This window comes from Littorina saxatilis, linkage group LG10 (assembly GCF_037325665.1).
Source record: "Littorina saxatilis isolate snail1 linkage group LG10, US_GU_Lsax_2.0, whole genome shotgun sequence".
NCBI lineage: Eukaryota > Metazoa > Mollusca > Gastropoda > Littorinimorpha > Littorinidae > Littorina > Littorina saxatilis.
Window position 1 is genome coordinate 47,821,343 of NC_090254.1, and position 18,078 is coordinate 47,839,420.

Genomic DNA, 18,078 nt, shown 5'->3' on the forward strand with positions numbered 1-18,078 from the left:
TAGTTTTTCTTGCAATTTCTGGTCTGACATGCGGACAGTGAATCTGTTTTCAACGATTTTTGCCAATTTCTCAGCAACTGGGGCCCCATCTTTTTCTAGCAGCTCCAGGTCTAATTCCAGAGTGTCCAGAATATTAGGTTTACTAGTGCTACTGTTAGCGTTTTTCACCACCACTTGAAAAACCCGCTTTCCTCATCTTCCTCCTCGCCCCTGGCGAGCTCATTTTTGTCTTCTTCGCTGACCCTGTCAGCGCAAATGCCAGATATGTTACCGACCCTGTCGGAACTGGCTTCATTCTCGTGTTCAACACTGTCACTCTCTTCTAAGTGATGCATCCTTTTCTCCATACGATCAAATCGTTTCATCAACTCCGAAAACATTTCTTGCACTCCAGAGTTAGCGCCACTACGTGACAAATCTGCGCATTCCTTTTGTTCGCTATCTGACTCATCATGACTGAGGTCCGCCATTGTCTTTCCGCTGTAAGCGTGGACGCAAATACCAATGAAAGAAAAACTGTTCACTCACCTAAACCATTGATAAATACAATCCAAAAAACTGTCACAATACACAAAACAATCCAATCAGCACATTCAAGTGCAGCTTTCCACAAATAGTTACACACACAAGAAGGATGTAAGCGATAATCCAAGAGATAAAATTTATGTCTGGTAGTAAAGCACTGCGTGCGTATTCAGTGAGGCTGCGCATGCGCGTTCTTCTATTCCTTGACGTAAACGTCCTGGCATGTTGAGGTTAAATTCACACATTGACCCTGCAGCAGTGACGATCATTTCTAGATTGCAATCGGCAAAGTTCGTAGCTCGGATTGCACTCATTCCAGCGCTACCGTGTACTGGGTCAGCGAGACACGAACGACAACTCAAATCGATAAGCATCCGAACACATCGGAACTTCTGTTTACGTTCGTAGCTACTCGGAAATAGCCTTCGGGATTGAAAGCCCGTAACTGACGTGTGAAAAACAAAATCGCGTACGGGTAGGGGGGGGGGGGGGGGGTGACACAACTTTTTGGCAATGTAGTACAGGTGCGGGGGGGGGGGGGGGGGGTGACACAACTCTGTAACAATGCAGTACAGGCGGGGGGTGGGGGGTGGGGGTGACACAACTCTGTAACAATGCAGTACATGCGGGGGGTGGGGGGGGGTGACACAACTCTGTAACAATGCAGTACCGGCGGGGGGGGGGGGGGGGGGTGACACAACTCTGTAACAATGTAGTACAGGTTGGGGGGGGGGGTGCCACACCTTTGTGACAATGCAGAACAGGTGTGTGTGGGGGGGGGGGGGGGTGACACAACTAGTCTTTGTGACAATGCAGTACAGATGGGTGGGTGTGACACAACTTTGTGACAATGCAGTACAGGTAGGCAGGGGAGGATCTGGAAATTGTGTCTTACGATTTAATTCTTCACATCGTCTTGGTTAGAATTGGAAGCAAACGGAACAAGTTCTTTTTATTTTGATTGTTTTTTTTATTATCATCTTACTATTCTTTATATAGTCCCGGCCAAAATGTCATCTCTGAGATAGACAGGGGGATATTTCTAACAAGTTGGTTGGTCTGATGTCTGTCTGTCGTTTTTTTCAAGAGAAATGATGGAGCCTCGTCGGAGCAACCGTTGCAGGTATTCCAGACCTATCTTTGACCCATCTGAGTCGGAGGCAGCTCTTTTATTGAAGAAGAAGACGGAACGTCAGAAACAGTACTAACAAACATACAGGGACAGACTAAAAGAGAGCACTGAGATTTACCTACGTCACAGAGAGCACTGAGATTTACCTACGTCACAGAGAGCACTGAGATTTACCTACGTCACAGAGAGCACTGAGATTTACCTACGTCACAGAGAGCACTGAGATTTACCTACGTCACAGAGAGACGGAAAGGAAAATAATTAAAAAGTACAATTCTGGAAGACCTGAAGAAGCAATTCGGCATAACCGTGCATTTCAGCGAATTCGACAACAAATGTACAGGGAGAGGCTGAACGAAACCATTGTCAACAACAGACGTACAGAGAGACGCTGAAAGAAACAATTGTCAACAACAGACGTACAGCACGGGGGATAACCGGTCAAAGGCCGAACAGAAGCCGAAGGCCGCTCATGACACGTGTGAAGGCAAGTTTTGTCTGTTTTCTAGGTATTGTTTGATTTATGTCGGGATTTAAGGTAAGCTACTGATTCAGCGATGACTAAATTTGTTTCTCGATGCATAAAAAGTCAGGGAGCGATTGATATTTGCCCGTAAATAGCCTTCAAAGCTGAAAATGTCCGCGATCGAGCACCGGAAATGGCTGTTCGATGGGTTTTGCAAGTAGAAATGTGCTTTATTTCACCAACTCAGCTCGTATTTGGTGTGGGTACGGGATTCTAGAGGACGAAGGAGTCATAAGAGGTGCAAAGAAGTGCTATTTGGGAGTAGAATAAATCTTCCGAGACAGTAGACAAGAGAAGGTCATATTTGAGAGATGCGCGTAGGCCGATTGTCTTTCCGACAAGCGAATGATATGTAGAAGTTACATGCCTCAGTGAGTATTAAAAACAATGGTCGAAGTTTGAGGATCATGAAATATGCGAGATTCGGCTAGCTTTTTCATGACCGCGAACTGAGACCATTATTTTTAATAATCAGTGAGACGAGGTGTGTAACCTCTTTATTCCTCCTTTCTTCAGTTATTCAAAGAAAACAGGAGTTTTTGTGCAAAAGTTTGATCGAATCCGAATCACTCAACCAGTCAACCTGCGCAGGCGATCGATTAATGCGCGGTTGTATAGTTCCGTGCAAATCATTCCATTCTGTTAACACTTCTTGTCAGTTTCCCTGTTTTGGACTAAAATCAAGTACACAGATATGCTGTTATTCTGCTGTGGCGGTAAAGGCAGATATTGTGTGTTCTGTTTATGTTTTAGTATCGCTAAAGGATAATGTTCTTTCGTCAAATGGGACTAGCAGTATCAGACGAACTTTTGCACCCGTGTTCCAACGTTAATTACTGTATGAAGTTCAGTTTTCTGGGGAAAATAGTGTATGAAACCGCTTTATGTTGTTTAAATTGATGAGATGTGTGCATTTGGTTGCGTGTGATCTGTTTATAAAATGAAATATTGTTGAAAACTGACCGTCGGATTGCAGTCAGTGTTGTCGAAGAAACTGAGTGAGAAGAAGGGGAACTACTCTTGTCGCTAGACAAAGTATGAGTTACTTGCCTTGGGAATTTGCTTGTGATGAACGTTTGTGCACGGCAGATCTAGATTCAGAAAACAACCTAACTCGTGGATTTTATATGGAGATTCATGTGTTCAGGCCTGTAGTTGTTAATTTAAATGCGGTATGTTTGTATTGTTTGCTCCAGAGATGTATACTTCGTACGTATAGAGCGTTCGGAACTTTTCAGTCGCAAAAGTAGTACCGAAACAGAACAGCTTCTCAACCCATTGCACTATCGAGGATTCAGGCTGTTGCTGGCTCGTTATTTGTTTGGTTGCTGGGTCATTATCGAAAAATAACTAGCTCTACAAGTTTACAGAGGTAAAGAAGCAGAGGGGGGAATAAAGCAGATTAATCATTCGTTTTGACCAGAAACCTAGTCTCTAGTTTTTATGAATGAGTTTTTTAATTAAAACAATCACGAGAACTCTCTCGCTTAGCCTAATGGCTGTTCGATGGGTTTCGCAAGTAGAAATGTGCTTTATTTCACCAAATCAGCTCGTATTTGACATCGGTTTGGTATATATATATATTTTCTAATCCTACCGCGAACTGGATAGCAGACGCGGCACGACTGTTGCACCACACTTTGAAGTAATCCCACACTTTGAAGTAAACCCATTTTTTACTTCAAAGTGTGGGGGGATCTTCCCACACTTTGAAGTAAACTCAGTTTTTACTTCAAAGTGTGGGGGGATCTTCCCACACTTTGAAGTAACTTACTTCAAAGCGTGGGACTTTTGCATCGCCTGTTTGAGCCTGATGATTTTGTCTTTTGGATGAGTGAACAGAAAAAGTGAGCGAGCCAAGAAACATAGTGATGTTTGTTATCAGGCTTTAAGCAATGTCCCATTGTTGAGTGTGACGAAAACTCGTGGTGACGATTTTAAAACATGTTGGGTCACGCATGGTCCAATCTTACATGGTCCAACCTTACATGGTCCAACCTTACATGGTCCAACCTTACATGGTCCAATCTTACATGGTCCAATAATATATATATGGTTGGACCATGTAAGATTGGACCATGTAAGGTTGGACCATGTAAGGTTGCACCATGTAAGGTTGGACCATGTAATATTGGACCATGTAAGATTGGACCATGTAAGGTTGGACCATGTAAGATTGGACCATGTAAGGTTGGACCATGTAAGATTGGACCATGTAAGGTTGGACATGGTAAGGTTAGACCATGTAAGGTTGGACCATGTAAGATTGGACCATGTAAGATTGGACCATGTAAGGTTGGACCATGTAAGATTGGACCATGTAAGGTTGGACCATGTAAGGTTGGACCATGTAAGGTTGGACCATGTAAGATTGGGCCATGTAAGATTGGACCATGTAAGATTGGACCATGTAAGGTTGGACCATGTAAGATTGGACCATGTAAGGTTGGACCATGTAAGGTTGGACCATGCGTGACCCAACATGTTTTAAAATCGTCACCACGAGTTTTCGTCACACTCAACAATGGGACATTGCTTAAAGCCTGATAACAAACATCACTGTTTCTTGGCTCGCTCACTTTTTCTGTTCACTCATCCAAAAGACTTTGCCATTTTTTTGACAAAATCATCAGGCTCAAACAGGCGATGCAAAAGTCCCACGCTTTGAAGTAAGTTACTTCAAAGTGTGGGAAGATCCCCCCACACTTTGAAGTAAAAACTGAGTTTACTTCAAAGTGTGGGAAGATCCCCCCACACTTTGAAGTAAAAAATGGGTTTACTTCAAAGTGTGGGGCACATCCCCACACTTTGAAGTAATTTACTTCAAAGTGTGGGATTACTTCAATCAATCAATTCACGGCCTATTATTCCAAGTCACACGGGTATAGGTAGACAATTATTAACTGTGCCTAAGCAATTTTTGCCAGGAAAGACCCTTTTGTCAATCGTGGGATCTTTAACGTGCACATATCCCCTTCAAAGTGTGGTGCAACAGTCGTGCCGCGTCTGCTATCCAGTTCGCGGTAGGATTAGAAAATATATATATATATATATATATATATATATATATATACCAAACCGATGTCAAATACGAGCTGATTTGGTGAAATAAAGCACATTTCTACTTGCGAAACCCATCGAACAGCCATTAGGCTAAGCGAGAGAGTTCTCGTGATTGTTTTAATTAAAAAACTCATTCATAAAAACTAGAGACTAGGTTTCTGGTCAAAACGAATGATTGTCGGAAAGACAATCGGCCTACGCGCATCTCTCAAATATGACCTTCTTTTGTCTACTGTCTCGGAAGATTTATTCTACTCCCAAATAGCACTTCTTTGCACCTCTTATGACTCCTTCGTCCTCTAGAATCCCGTACCCACACCAAATACGAGCTGATTTGGTGAAATAAAGCACATTTCTACTTGCAAAACCCATCGAACAGCCATTTCCGGTGCTCGATCGCGGACATTTTCAGCTTTGAAGGCTATTTACGGGCAAATATCAATCGCTCCCTGACTTTTTATGCATCGAGAAACAAATTTAGTCATCGCTGAATCAGTAGCTTACCTTAAATCCCGACATAAATCAAACAATACCTAGAAAACAGACAAAACTTGCCTTCACACGTGTCATGAGCGGCCTTCGGCTTCTGTTCGGCCTTTGACAGGTTATCCCCCGTGTACAGAGAGAGGCTGAAAGAAACCATTGTCAAACAAGAAATAAGAGTACCATCAAACACAAAACCGTCCGAAGAAACAAGGCTGAAAAACAAAGAAAGACGGAGGAAGCACCGAGCACATAACTACCACAACTGTGAAGTGTGGAGGCTTTTGCTCCCAAAGTAACTGAGAAAATCTCAACGTAAATGTTTACCAACATGACCTCGCTGTTACCCCAAAACGGGGGGTCAAACAAACTAGGGTCATGTTGGCAGATTATCAAACCCTTGAGGTGTTCAAAGTTTCAAAGCTCTGGCTTCAAAAACACCTGAGATAACGTCAATTTTCAGTTATTATGCATTGAACATGACCTCCTGGGACCCCAAAACTTGACGAGGGTCAAATAAACTTAGGTCAAGCTCTATAGCTTCAAAAACAACCGAGATAACCTCAACGTTAAGTTTGTTTTCCACGGACGGACGGACGGCCGACCGGCTGTCCATTCTGATGAAAACAAAGACTCACCCATTACTCAGGTGAGTCAAAAAGCGATATCCCAAAACGCCTGCATTCAAAAGGAAACACTGTGTTCAGAATCAACCCTATCCACGACGTATCAATATCTTTCGTCAGTCGCTCTTTCGGATAACAAAAGGTTGATGAATGATCTCAATAACTTTGTTTCGAGCCGCTACGTCAAATAACTGTTCACCCTGTATTTAGATTCCATTCAGTTTCAACAGGGTTAACGTTGGATGATCGCTTCACTTCGAACTATTTGCCCGGTCAAAGATGAGAAAAAATGTTCTGCGGGTAGGTTAGCTTTTTGAGATTACAGAGAGGAAACAGTGTTTTTTTAAAACATCAATGTCAAAATGAAAACACTGTTCAAATTCGCCATATGGAATAATAAATCATAACAAAGGGTTGTTGATCTTATGGTAAACCAAAATCTCATTTTAACTGCGTCTGATAGATTGTCCTTGCGAGCTTTCAGAACTTACTCCCTTCAGCCTTCGGCGCCACAGACGTTGAACAATTGCTTCATTTCAATCGATTTGGGCAGTCAAACTAATGCATATACTGATTACAAAAGATGTAATACTGGTATATTTTCCTTTTGATATAAATGAGAGGAAAGAACAATTCAAAAAAACATCTATATCACAAATAAAACACTGTGTATAGAATCGACCCTTTCCAAGATACTAACATAATGTTGGAATCACTCTTCCGAGTACCACATAACAAAGGATTAATATTATGTCATTAATGTATTTCACCTCAGATTTGTCCTGCTTCTAATTCCTAAGGGAGAGATCGCGTTTTATGGCAAGTTCGGGACTTGTTTCACACATGACACAATAACAAGACCTACACATACAAGCATCTATTGAAAAGAATAACAACTGAAGAAAGCCATGCAAGTGATTTTTCCATTTCAAATTATTTATTTAGCCTTTTAAATGTTCAGAGAAAAGTAATGTTCTTCCCGCCTGTGGTCGCCGTTTTGATTTTGACAATCCGCCTCCCTATATTAATTAGATTAAGTTGTTTTTTCCCCAGTTAAAAAAAATGGCAAAAAATACAATGGCGACAATAACACAAATGTGATGATGATGATGATGATGATGATGATGATGATGATGATGATGATGATGATGATGATGATGATGATGATGATGATGATGATGATGAGAATGATGATGATGATGAGGATGACAAATACGTTGATAATGACAACTGAACATACTAGTGACGACGACGACGACGACGACGACGACGACGATGATGATGATGATGATGATGATGATGATGATGATGATGATGATGATGATGATGTTACTAACCAGTGCCAGGGGGTCCCGTCAAGCAAACCAGTCGCGGGTCTCTGTTCAACAGGTCTAGTTGATGCAGGGTCAGAACCAGAAGTGCCAGCCTCCGCCCCAGTTCCGCCACCGCCTGTCCTGCAGTCCGCACCTCCACACGCACACCGTTGTAGCAGGGGACAGACACCGTGGTGGCCGGTCCCACAAACCTAAAAGATAGACGTGATTTTATTGTTGTGTCTGCTGTACTTTAGGTTATGTGGTTGTGATACAAGTCACAATATAAAAATGAAATGTAACAAAGCGGAGAATTATTTTTAAGTTTCCCGAGAAAATTGTGTTTTTAAAACCGGACTCACAGCAAAGGTGTATGTTGTTGAGAAGAGTGTTCGTTCGTTCGTTTGTTTGTTTGTGTGATGATGAAAGTGAAATTTCTCTCTCTCTCTCTCTCTCTCTCTCTCTCTCTCTCTCTCTCTCTCTCTCTCTCTCTCTCTCTCTCTCTCTCTCTCTCTCTCTCTCTCTCTCTCTCTCTCTCTCTCTCTCACGCCCGCGGGCTCGCTTTCTATCCCACCCTAGCACTCTATCCCTCTTTATAATGTTATCTCACTCTCGACTGAATGCTCTTGATATCAAGCAAAACCCTGTACGGATGGTTATGTAGAGGTTACACGCCGAGTCTCAGTGATTATTAAAAATAATGGTCGAAGTTAGCGGATCATGAAAAATGCGAGCTTTAGCGAGCTTTTTCATGACCGCGAACTGAGACCATTATTTTTTATAATCACTGAGACGAGGTGTGTAACCTCTTTATTCCTCCTTTCTTCAGTTATTCAAAGAAAAGAGGAGTTTTTTTGCAAAAGTTTGATCGAATCCTATTCACTCAACCAGTCAACCTGCGCAGGCGATCGATTAATGCGCGGTTGTATAGTTCCGTGCAAATCATTCCATTCTGTTAACACTTCTTGTCAGTTTTCCTATTTTGGACTAAAATCAAGTACACAGATATGCTGTTATTCTGCTGTGGCGGCAAAGGCAGATATTGTGTGTTCTGTATATGTTTTGGTATCGCTTTAGGATAATGTTCTTTCGTCAAATGGGACTAGCAGACGAACTTTTGCACCCGTGTTCCAACGTTAAAAACTGTATGAAGTTCAGTTTTCTGGGGAAAATAGTGTATGAAACCGCTTTATGTTGTTTAAATTGATGAGATGTGTGCATTTGGTTGCGTGTGATCTGTTTATTAAATGAAATATTGTTGAAAACTGACCGTCGGATTGCAGTCTGTTGTCGAAGAAACTGAGTGAAAAGAAGGGGAACTACTCTTGTCGCTAGACAAAGTATGAGTTACTTGCCTTGCGGGAAATTGCTTGTGATGAACGTTTGAGCACGGCAAATCTAGATTCAGAAAACAACCGAACTCATGGATTTTATATGAAGATTCATGTGTTCAGGCCTGTAGTTGTTAATTTAAATGCGGTATGTTTGTATTGTTTGCTCCAGAGATGTATACTTCGTACGTTAGAGCGTTCGGAACTTTTCAGTCGCAAAAAGTAGTACCGAAACAGAACAACTTCTCAACCCATTGCACTATCGAGGATTCAGGCTGTTGCTGGGTCGTTATTTGTTTGGTTGCTGGGTCATTATCGAAAAATAACTACCCCTACAAGTTTACAGAGGTAAAGAAGCAGAGGGGGGAATAAGTAGAGGTTACACGCCGAGTCTCAGTGATTATTAAAAAATAATGGTCGAAGTTAGCGGATCATGAAAAATGCGAGCTTTAGCGAGCTTTTTCATGACCGCGAACTGAGACCATTATTTTTTATAATCACTGAGACGAGGTGTGTAACCTCTTTATTCCTCCTTTCTTCAGTTATTCAAAGAAAAGAGGAGGTTTTTTGCGAAAGTTTGATCGAATCCTATTCACTCAACCAGTCAACCTGCGCAGGCGATCGATTAATGCGCGGTTGTATAGTTCTGTGCAAATCATTCCATTCTGTTAACACTTCTTGTCAGTTTTCCTATTTTGGACTAAAATCAAGTACACAGATATGCTGTTATTCTGCTGTGGCGGCAAAGGCAGATATTGTGTGTTCTGTATATGTTTTGGTATCGCTTATGATAAAGTTCTTTCGTCAAATGGGACTAGCAGACGAACTTTTGCACCCGTGTTCCAACGTTAAAAACTGTATGAAGTTCAGTTTTCTGGGGAAAATAGTGTATGAAACCGCTTTATGTTGTTTAAATTGAGATGTGTGCATTTGGTTGCGTGTGATCTGTTTATGAAATGGCATATTGTTGAAAACTGACCGTCGGATTGCAGTCTGTTGTCGAAGAAACTGAGTGAAAAGAAGGGGAACTACTCTTGTCGCTAGACAAAGTATGAGTTACTTGCCTTGCGGGAAATTGCTTGTGATGAACGTTTGAGCACGGCAAATCTAGATTCAGAAAACAACCGAACTCATGGATTTTACATGAAGATTCATGTGTTCAGGCCTGTAGTTGTTAATTTAAATGCGGTATGTTTGTATTGTTTGCTCCAGAGATGTATACTTCGTACGTTAGAGCGTTCGGAACTTTTCAGTCGCAAAAAGTAGTACCGAAACAGAACCCATTGCACTATCGAGGATTCAGGCTGTTGCTGGGTCGTTATTTGTTTGGTTGCTGGGTCATTATCGAAAAATAACTACCCCTACAAGTTTACAGAGGTAAAGAAGCAGAGGGGGGAATAAATAATTATAAGATGTATAGTTTATGCGGAAAGGTAACATGTATTTTTGATATATTTTGCTTCGAAGAACTGTTCACTCCTCCCAGACATGGTCAGCTGCAAGAAAGAGTTGTTGAGTACAGATAAAAACGAAAACAATTGAAAAAATTCTGTCCAAACATTGATGCAAAATAAACACAATGATCTGATTTTCCCACCTGGCCACGATGTCCAGATACTTGTCATCAGTGAGCAGAGTGTCCACAGTACAGGCCATCCTGTGTTGCCACCAGGTGCTCAGCTGTGATAACACGGATGGTGTCACGTGCCAGTACGATGCAGGCTGGGACAGTTGGTCAGAGCAACAGCACAGCTGCACGGCCTCCACAGTATTGGCTGCACCCAGGCTCCGACACGCCGCCTGCAGCAGGGAAATTGTCAATGAGATTAGAGCACCCTCTGATTGCTAGACGTGTATTGGAGAAATGAAATGAGATCAACGTATATGATCTCGCAGTCATTATGATACATGTAGAACACACACACACACACACTGTCGCATAATTATTAATTTAACCTTCACCGTGCTTCGTGGGTCGTGGACGACCCAGAGCCTCACAAAATCGTCTTTATCTCTGAAACTCTTTGGAGTTTTTAATTGAGACTTCATGTAATCTCCAATCACCATACCAACTTCCTATTGCCCAACTTTTAAAAGAATATCTTTGTAAACAAACACATAAACGATGACGTAATTTGAACTACACAGTCCGGATGATATGATGTGGGTCGTGGACGACCCATATGGAATTACGAAAGGTATTTTACGTTGTTTATCCTTATTCGGATGGCGTGGGTCGTGTACGACCCATACTTTTTATGTTGAATCCTTCTTTGGACAGTATGGGTCGTACACGACCCACATCATCCGGACTGTGTAGTCCAACGCGTGATTCGGTGGAGGTTAAGTCTGTCTGTATCTGTCTTTTACTCACACTGCCCCTCTGTCTGTCTGTCTGTCTGTCTGTCTGTCTCTCTCTCTCTCTCTCTCTCTCTCTCTCTCTCTCTCTCTCTCTCTTTCTCTCTCTCTCTCATAGAATACCTTTTTCAACTTTGGATTGTTATCCAAGACCCGCTGGAGTTGCGCAGAGCTTAGGTAAGGCAGGAAGAGAGTTTTCCTCACAGTCAGGCCAGGTGCCACGTCACTCACAAGGTGCCTCACCACTGTCTCCGACCTGTCCAGCTGCTTGACCGCCTTCTTCACCCTCTTGGCCACGTCAGCATCGGCCGGAGGCTGAGGGTTATTAACATCCTTCTGCCACCTGCCCACAGTCTTGAGCTCTCCGATCAGAATGCCGTGCTGGCGGTGGATCAACACAAAGTCGGCCTCGCCATCAGAATACTTTGTTTGCTGCTTGTCAAGGTCTGATGGTCGTGGGAGCTGTGCAGCGGCAGCGGCGTAGGCATGCTGGTTGAGGTAGTTGCCGAAACTTAGCTGAGACAAGATGAACATGGGCTCGTGACGACTGTTGCCGAGTTCTTGCAGGTTGACCATCACATGGTTCTGGGCAAAGTCATCCCGGAGGTCGCTCTCCTGCACACGACCAGGTACGGCGTGTGGCTGTGACTCCTGGGTCCACAGGCTGTACTGTGATGGCGGGCACGCCGCGAGTGGCGGCTGGCTGGGTGTCAGAACAAAGTGGACAGTGGTGGCACCAGATGGCGGGTGTAGCACAAGCGCAGGGTGACCGGTACCGGGTACGATATCCCTGACGTAGGGCACCCTGTTGAACTGGATTGGTGGCACACAGTAGGTACGGGTGAGAGCGTCAGGGTAGAGTGACGTCACGATCTGCCGACAGTCGCTGCTGCTATATCCGGGGCCTGCCTTAGTCGGATGACGGCTTTGGTGTCCTCCCATGATGCTGGATTTAAGCCTCTACTCACTGGGAAACACGTACAGCTTTCTGCCCAAAACAGTGTCAGTTTGTTGTTGTTGTTGTTGTTGTTGTTGTTGTTGTTGTTGTTGTTGCTGTTGTTGTATGTGTTGTTTTATGTTTTGCGTTCCAGGCGCTCGGTTTAAAGTTAGCTTTATTCAAGTTAAAGTCTGCGTCAGGCTTATGAGTTTATCTGTCTTCGTAAGAACTAGCGGTGTCAATTGAGGATATACCTTCCGGTCTGCTGTCTTGACATGCACGATTCTCTGGAGATATTCACGCGTTCTGTTTATCCTGCCAATGTGTTCTGTGAAAGTCAGGGTACTGATTCAACTGTCCGTCCCTTGGTAAGTCTCAGACAACAAACTAGGCAACAGTGATGCCAGATTTATCCTGCATACGTGACAGAGAACGGCCATGTGATAATACCCGCTATTACGAGTTAGTCGTGTGACAGAGAGTTTTCTTGCACACGAGACTGTAGATGTCTCAAGACGGCGTAGCGGAAGGGAGACAGCAGCAGTATGACTCTTTTTCCCAGCGGACAACTTTTCCGTTTACACCGGGACGGACACGGGTCAACTTTATGTGCAGACTCAGAGACAGTATCCATTGTCCGCCCCCGTGTACCCACTGTGGCACGTAAAAGACCTCGGTAATTCTGCCATAAGTGCAGATATATACCACCTTAACACGCATACACTTGATGCTTTTGTGTATCTCATCTAAAGTCCGGTTAAAACCCGGGAACATGCCCCTGATGGCCCGTGAGGGGTTAACACTTGAATTTCTCTCAATTTCTCTCAACAGATTACTTCGTGGCTTGCTGTGTGATACCACGTCGCATTGGCTCGTATTTCGATATTTAAAAAAACAGCTCAAATAAACCTGGTGAATTCACACAGCAAGCCACGTAGTGTCCTCTGTTTCTTCTAACAGCTTGGTGGAATACCGCACCACAATCCGATGAGAGATATAATAATGTCCACTCCTGTACTTACAGTACAGCGATAGGGGTGGAAGAATATAGGTGGAATAGAGGTGGGTGGGCGGAGAGAAGGGTGTAGTTACGATCACACGTTGCTAAAACACGGGTGACAAAAGAACGCTACGTTACCGAGACAGGTCTACACACGATAACAACCAAAACCTCTTTCCCGACAGTCTATGCGGAACGACACACACTGTGGCAATGAGTAGACCGGGTAAGAAATGTCTGGTGTCAATTAATAGAACATTATTGTCACCGCTGTTTGGTGTGTCATCTTTTTTCGTGAATACTTCTTGCCGTGTAAACTGAACCGAACGAGTCGAACTTAACCCATGCTGTTAAAGAGGAACAGCGAGAACGGGTACCGGTGGGGGGGGGGGGGGTGTTGGTAGGAGAAGTATAATGTCTGGTGTCAATAGAACATTATTGTCAGCACGTCCTTTCGTGTCCTCTTTTCTCAGGAATACTTCTTGTCACGTAAACTGAACAGAACAAACCGAAATCAGTACTTCTGTCAAATATAATCAGCTAGAAGGTGGGGGGAGGGTGAAGTGAGGACAAGCATGACGGGTGACTTTGCACATCAAACGAGCTTTACAACGAGTAAAATAACTTACAAGAACATCTCCTCCCCCCCCCCCACACACTTCTTCACCACAAAGTCCCCCCCCCCCCACCTTTTGTTTACGAGGGAGGGGGGGGGGTGAAATATTATTAGTTATCGTTAGATTTGACTGTGATATCAACATTTATCAGTCTGAATGTCGAGAAAGCTGAAATCATATCAGATCGAGGCGTAAGCCGAGATCTGATATGATTCAGCCTTTCGAGACATTCAGACTGATAAATGTTGATATCACGGTCAAATCTAACTATAACAATTTTATCGCATTCGATTTCGGAACAGTAGAATCATAAACCTACCCAAGAAGTCAGACAAACGCAAGGGAGGCTACTGCCTTGTATTTAATGTTGGAAATGTTGGGTTGTCTTTTCCTGATTTCGTAACTTTGCTGCTCTTCCTTTTTTTTTTTTTTTAGTAACTGGTTCTTTTTCTCAGACAAAATAAGGCATTTATAATGAAAAAAGAACAAAAATATACGGTCGAAACAGATCACCAACAAAGGCTAACAAGTTCAGTGGAGTTGCCATTTCGAAGGAATAGCGATCCGTGGTCCCAGTTACTTCCTCAGTGGTAGGCCTACTCTGTTTTGACTGTTCGATTTGGCAATTCTGAACGATGGCAGATACTGAAGTGCGCCAGGCAGTATCAGCGAAATCCTCTGGCTCATTTTCTGTGCCCAAGAAAGCTTCCAGGTATTTGTCGCTATCGGCGGATTGCATAATAATGTTGTCAAAGCTGTCTCGCTTACGACAAATCCAAAATGGCGTCCTCCGACGGCGCTGTGACTGTGAAAGCAGCTGAAAGTTGTTCGGTTTATGTAGTTGAATGGCTACGACTAAGAAAGGTGGACAATGGTTCATGCAGGTGCGAACTGTTTAAATCGGCTGCTCATTTGCTGCCTTTTTGTGAGTGATGTGCGCTGAAACACTGCAAGAGATCTCACAGTTTTCTAAGTACTGCCACTTCTGGTACTTTCAAGGTCAGCTTTGTTTATGGCTGTTCCAACTACCTCAATCGGTGAGATTGTAACATTCTTTTCTACTACTTCTCTGTTAAAGCTGGGTGAGAACAGTTTCATTTTATTCATTGCACAGCTTAATCTTTCTGATTCAATTACTTTTCTTTTATAAATTTGTGATTTAAAAAAAAGGGAGACATTTGTTTCATTCAGGTGAGATTTTATTCTTCAAAATTAAAATTGATAAACTACTTCCTGCGCGATATCAAATTCGCTGGGAACTTCCTGCGCGATGTCAATTGATATACAGTTCCTAGTTGACCAATGACAACAGCATGTTTTGTCATGTGATCTGTAAAAATGCGATAACATTAGATATAATGATGTTCCTTAAAAATGACAACTGTTTTATTAATGTAATCCATCAACATGCACTGACCACCGTGCACTACAACACAAATCAGAAAATAGTCAGACTGCCAACATTCCAAATCCCAGAAATCTTAGTTGATGGTGCTTTCATTTTTCACAGAGAAAGATATTCCGATTAAAACAACCCACTGGTCCTGGTTTATACTGGGCATACAGAAAGTATGAGAATAAGTATGAGACAAATAAAACAAAAGACTGAGTGTGCGTTCGGTGTGTTCTTTGAGTCTTCTACTTGTTGGTTTGTGTCATACTTGTGTGTCTGTCTGTCTGTCTGTCTGTCTGTCTGTCTGTCTGTCTGTCTGTCTGTCTGTCTGTCTGTCAGTCCACTATACAGACTATTAGGTTGCATAAACACAAAGCAAACCAGAGCTTCTTTCGCAACGGACACTCTACACAGTCTTGGTTTCCAACAAAATCTTTCACCATGTCTTAAAGTTGTTGAACAGACAGCGCAAGAGAAACCTTCACGACATGACAAGATTTCTATTCTAATTTAGTTCACAAATGAAAACCACCACGTCAATACACACACATGAAAACCACCACGTCAATACACACACATTGACTTGCATTTATGACGCGTTTATTCACGCTGTCGTCCTTTCTGTCTATCTCTCTTATTTCTGTGTGTGTTTTTTTACTGGCACACAGACCTAACCTACTACTTCATGGTTTTTAGGTATCAGGCAGATTAAGCGCAACAACTATCCTTCATGCACAAAGCATTGCCAAGAAAACCTCCAGAACTGCACAAGGTGATGACATTCCAAGAAAACCTCCAGAACTGCACAAGGTGATGACATTCCAAGAAAACCTCCAGATCTGCACAAGGTGATGACATTCCAAGAAAACCTCCAGAACTGCACAAGGTGATGACATTCCAAGAAAACCTCCAGAACTGCACAAGGTGATGACATTCCAAGAAAACCTCCAGAACTGCACAAGGTGATGACATTCCAAGAAAACCTCCAGAACTGCACAAGGTGATGACATTCCAAGAAAACCTCCAGAACTGCACAAGGTGATGACATTCCAAGAAAACCTCCAGAACTGCACAAGGTGATGACATTCCAAGAAAACCTCCAGAACTGCACAAGGTGATGACATTCCAAGAAAACCTCCAAAACTGCACAAGGTGATGACATTCCAAGAAAACCTCCAGAACTGCACAAGGTGATGACATTCCAAGAAAACCTCCAGAACTGCACAAGGTGATGACATTCCAAGAAAACCTCCAGAACTGCACAAGGTGATGACATTCCAAGAAAACCTCCAGAACTGCACAAGGTGATGACATTCCAAGAAAACCTCCAGAACTGCACAAGGTGATGACATTCCAAGAAAACCTCCAGAACTGCACAAGGTGATGACATTCCAAGAAAACCTCCAGAACTGCACAAGGTGATGACATTCCAAGAAAACCTCCAGAACTGCACAAGGTGATGACATTCCAAGAAAACCTCCAGAACTGCACAAGGTGATGACATTACAAGAAAACCTCCAGAACTGCACAAGGTGATGACATTCCAAGAAAACCTCCAGAACTGCACAAGGTGATGACATTCCAAGAAAACCTCCAGAACTGCACAAGGTGATGACATTACAAGAAAACCTCCAGAACTGCACAAGGTGATGACATTCCAAGAAAACCTCCAGAACTGCACAAGGTGATGACATTCCAAGAAAACCTCCAGAACTGCACAAGGTGATGACATTACAAGAAAACCTCCAGAACTGCACAAGGTGATGACATTCCAAGAAAACCTTCAGAACTGCACAAGGTGATGACATTCCAAGAAAACCTCCAGAACTGCACAAGGTGATGACATTCCAAGAAAACCTCCAGAACTGCACAAGGTGATGACATTCCAAGAAAACCTCCAGAACTGCACAAGGTGATGACATTCCAAGAAAACCTCCAGAACTGCACAAGGTGATGACATTCCAAGAAAACCTCCAGAACTGCACAAGGTGATGACATTCCAAGAAAAACAAACTGGGCGACAGATCCTGTCGTAATGTCGGGTTGTTTTTCAAACCTTGACGAATTCTTACACACGTTGGCCACAACATTTGATTTTTGTTTTACGACTCAAATATTAGTCTTGGCGCCTTTTCTGAGCATTTTGACCCAGAATATACCACACACAAATGGGTTCAGGAAAGGGTACCTCACTTTTTCAAATAATGAAAAGTATCACACAGCAATCCACGCAGTATCTATTGCTCATCTCACCGCTGAGCAGCATACCGCACCACGGTCCAATGAGACATACACTCATTTTGGGACGCCTGTACTTATAGTGGAGCAATCAGGGTGGAGGGAGGGAGGGAGGGAGGGAGGGAGGTGGGTGAAGAGAGGAGTACAGTTACAACACGGGTGTCAAAAGAATTCTACGTCACCGAGACAGGTATACAAACGATGAAGACAAAAAGCGCTTTCCCGACTGCTGAAACAAAACTGACTGTGGCGATGAATAGACTGGCAGGGTGACGTCAATAGAACAATATTGTCAACACTTCTTAAATTTGGTGTCCTCTTTTTTTCATGACTACTTCTTGTCAGGTAAGCTGAACAGAACGAAACGAAATCAGTGCAGGATGTCATATAGAAAAAAGCGAAAAGGGTTTGGTGGTGAAGGATTAGAAAAAGCATGACGGGTGACTTGGCAACGATCCAATGAGCTTTACAAGGAGTGAAATAACTTTCAAATGTGTCTGTCGCCCCCACACTTCTTCCACACAAAGTTTTCTTCC

General features: G+C 43.1%; 1 protein-coding gene across 1 annotated transcript; it reads right to left on the bottom strand.

The window, feature by feature from the left end:
• Positions 1 to 7,620: 7,620 nt before the first annotated feature.
• LOC138978977 (uncharacterized) lies at positions 7,621 to 12,864 on the bottom strand. The gene is made up of 3 exons (XM_070351798.1): positions 11,481 to 12,864; positions 10,597 to 10,799; positions 7,621 to 7,880 (listed from the first exon to the last, which is right to left on the bottom strand). Exons 1-3 carry the CDS (start codon positions 12,297 to 12,299, stop codon positions 7,688 to 7,690), a joined length of 1,215 nt encoding a protein of 404 aa, XP_070207899.1. The 5' UTR covers positions 12,300 to 12,864; the 3' UTR covers positions 7,621 to 7,687.
• Between the last annotated feature and the right edge of the window lie 5,214 nt (positions 12,865 to 18,078).

What these genes read in the sequence shown, in the direction of transcription:
- LOC138978977 (XM_070351798.1), bottom strand. Translation starts at nt 12,299, where the DNA reads ATGGGAGGACACCAAAGCCGTCATCCGACTAAGGCAGGCCCCGGATAT. An exon ending in ACAATCCAAAGTTGAAAAAG is followed by an intron (nt 10,800 to 11,480) that starts GTATTCTATGAG and finishes TCCCTGCTGCAG; the next exon opens with GCGGCGTGTCGGAGCCTGGG. An exon ending in TATCTGGACATCGTGGCCAG is followed by an intron (nt 7,881 to 10,596) that starts GTGGGAAAATCA and finishes TCTATCTTTTAG; the next exon opens with GTTTGTGGGACCGGCCACCA.